A 2,447-nucleotide genomic window follows, 5' to 3' on the forward strand; every position below is an offset into this window, starting at 1 on the left:
GCGATTTCGGTTGTCGCCACGTCAGGGCGCTGCCGCGCCACCATGCATGCATTTGGCCGCGCCAGGGCAATAGGCGTGGCCAAAAGTATTAGTTTTTTTTAAAAAAAATCGACAGTGTTAGATTTAAAATTAGATTAAAAAAAAGTGTTAAAATTAAAAAAAATTGAGGTAGACGACGGCACAAACTCGTCCTAGATGAATGAACAAACTGATTTCTAAACTAGGTCTGACCGTTGTTAACTTTTGTTATTTTCTTATAAAAACGCAACGTGTTAACTAGAAGCATTCAACATCGGAGCAGCCCGACTAGACCTGATCAATCTGCTGACTCGGCATTATCATCATGCTTCATAATATCAAACAGCGCTAGTTGTTAATTGCATGCGACGCAAGTTTGATTGGATGACATAACCACTCCTCGCTCCGTCCTATGATGGACCAGTATGATTTAATTAATGACCTAAATTTCCACCATCGCCGTTCAAAAATCTACTATCTCCCGTGTTGAAAAGTATTCGCTGGTGCGCGGGCAACGCCGAGTCAAAGTCGGCGACCACTCCACCACTCCCACTGCCACTCTCACTCCCAGTCCCGCCACGCACTCAGCTCCTCCACGTGTCAGCCGAAGGCCGAACCAGGCTCCTTCCAGGAAGCTTCCTCTGATCGTCGATATAAAGCAGATCGGCCCCGTGCAAACGCACCCAAGCAGCACATCCATCCAAGTCATCCATCAGCTCTGCTCGCAACTCACACACGCAACAGCTCTGTGTGTTGGAGCTCGATCTCTCGGAGGAACCGAACCAAAAGTCTGCCTGGTTGCCTGCCAGTAGCGAGTAGTCCGGACACGGGATGGGCAACCTCGTCTCGCAGTGCGTCGGGAACGGTGTCGGCGCGCGGCCTGTGGTCGTCAGGCCGGACGGCAGCCGGACGACGGTGGAGGAGAACACCGGGGTCGCAGAGCTGATGATCGACGCGCCGGGGCACGTGGTGGTTGGCGCCACGGACGTGGCGAGGGAGCGGCGGGTGCGGGCCATGGCGGCCGACGAGCTCCTGCGCGCTGGCGTGGTGTACCTCCTCGTCCCCGCCGGCCGGGCCTGTGCGCGGCTGGGCGACCGTGAGGTCGAGGCCATCGGGAGGCTGGCCTCCGGGAAGAAGAGCTCGAGGAAGAGCAGGCCCGCCGGCGGCAAGAGGGTCTTTCCGGACGTCAACGGCGAGGACAACGCGACTGAAGGTGAAGGAAAGGAGGCTGTGTGTGCCGGTAAACGGGCCCGCGATCATGGACTTGGGCCCAGGCAATGGAGGCCCGCCCTGGATACCATCTACGAGGCCTAGATTTTTGTTAAGAAGGAAAAGATAGTTTTTTTTTTCTTAGAAGAGAGAATAGGAAACCCAATTCTTTGATTCATATTCTTTTTGCTTGTTCTTCCTTCCGGAGAGGATGGGAGGCCAAGTTGTGTGCATACACCTTGTAAAGACCTAACCCCCCTTGATGTAGTCATATATATACGAAATTAGAAATGTCAATGTTAGTGGTTGATGGAAGTGAAAATTACTTTCTTCGTGCGTGTTGAATTCGTCTAGAGACTCATGAAAAAGTTAATCGCTTCGGTTCTTCATTAATCCATCTCTTTCAACGACCTTCAAGATATGGAAAATGACTCATCAATATAAAATGATGTCTAAGTACCTTCTCCGTGAATAAATAGATTTATAGAGTTATCTGAAGTCAAATTTTTAAAACTTAAACTTTGACCGTATTTCTAGAAATAGAAAAGCTCTTCAAAATTTATAATATTAAATAAGTATCATTAGATATACCATACAATATATTTTCGTAATGTTCTCATTTTATATCATATAAATGTTGTTACTCTTTTTTATAAAGTTAGTCAAACTTAAGATAGTTTGATTTGCACGAATTTTAGAAATTGATTTATTTAGGGATGGAGGGAGTAATCTATATCAAACCACACTAGTATTGTCGGGGACCAATACTAGGGTACCCGAAGAGGAGGAGCTAATAGTCATCAACATTGATTCATCCCAGTAGTCAAGAGCACGACTACAGCTCCAACCGACCCCTAGGTGCGCGGGCTTTGCCTCGCCCGACCTCTGGGTCGGGGGCTCCATCTTGTCCGACCCCCGAGGCCGCGGGCTCCGTCTCGCCCGACGGGGATTCATATCGCCGCCAACCACTCTAGGTCCAAGCGTATGGCCCTGGGTCAAAACTCTAACACCAGGGAAGAAACAGGCATGATTCGATGTAACCCGAGACCATGACGGACCATACCTAAGGATTCACATCAAGAACAGCGTCGGGCGTACCGGTGTTGTTTTGCCTAACCCTCGTACGAATGCTGACAGGGGTGTCAGTTCACCACGACGTCCGTCGGGGCGGGATGGAACACCATGACCGCCAGATGACACCTACGCATGGTGCTACTGAC

General features: G+C 49.6%; 1 protein-coding gene across 1 annotated transcript; it reads left to right on the plus strand.

Moving 5' to 3' along the window:
• Window positions 1-688: 688 nt before the first annotated feature.
• On the plus strand, window positions 689-1,549 carry LOC136452082 (uncharacterized). Its single transcript, XM_066452723.1, has one exon. The coding sequence runs from the start codon at window positions 850-852 to the stop codon at window positions 1,330-1,332; it is 483 nt and encodes a 160-aa protein (XP_066308820.1). The 5' UTR covers window positions 689-849; the 3' UTR covers window positions 1,333-1,549.
• Window positions 1,550-2,447: the final 898 nt, after the last annotated feature.

Source organism: Miscanthus floridulus, chromosome 5 (genome assembly GCF_019320115.1).
Source record: "Miscanthus floridulus cultivar M001 chromosome 5, ASM1932011v1, whole genome shotgun sequence".
In the NCBI taxonomy this organism is placed as follows: domain Eukaryota; kingdom Viridiplantae; phylum Streptophyta; class Magnoliopsida; order Poales; family Poaceae; genus Miscanthus; species Miscanthus floridulus.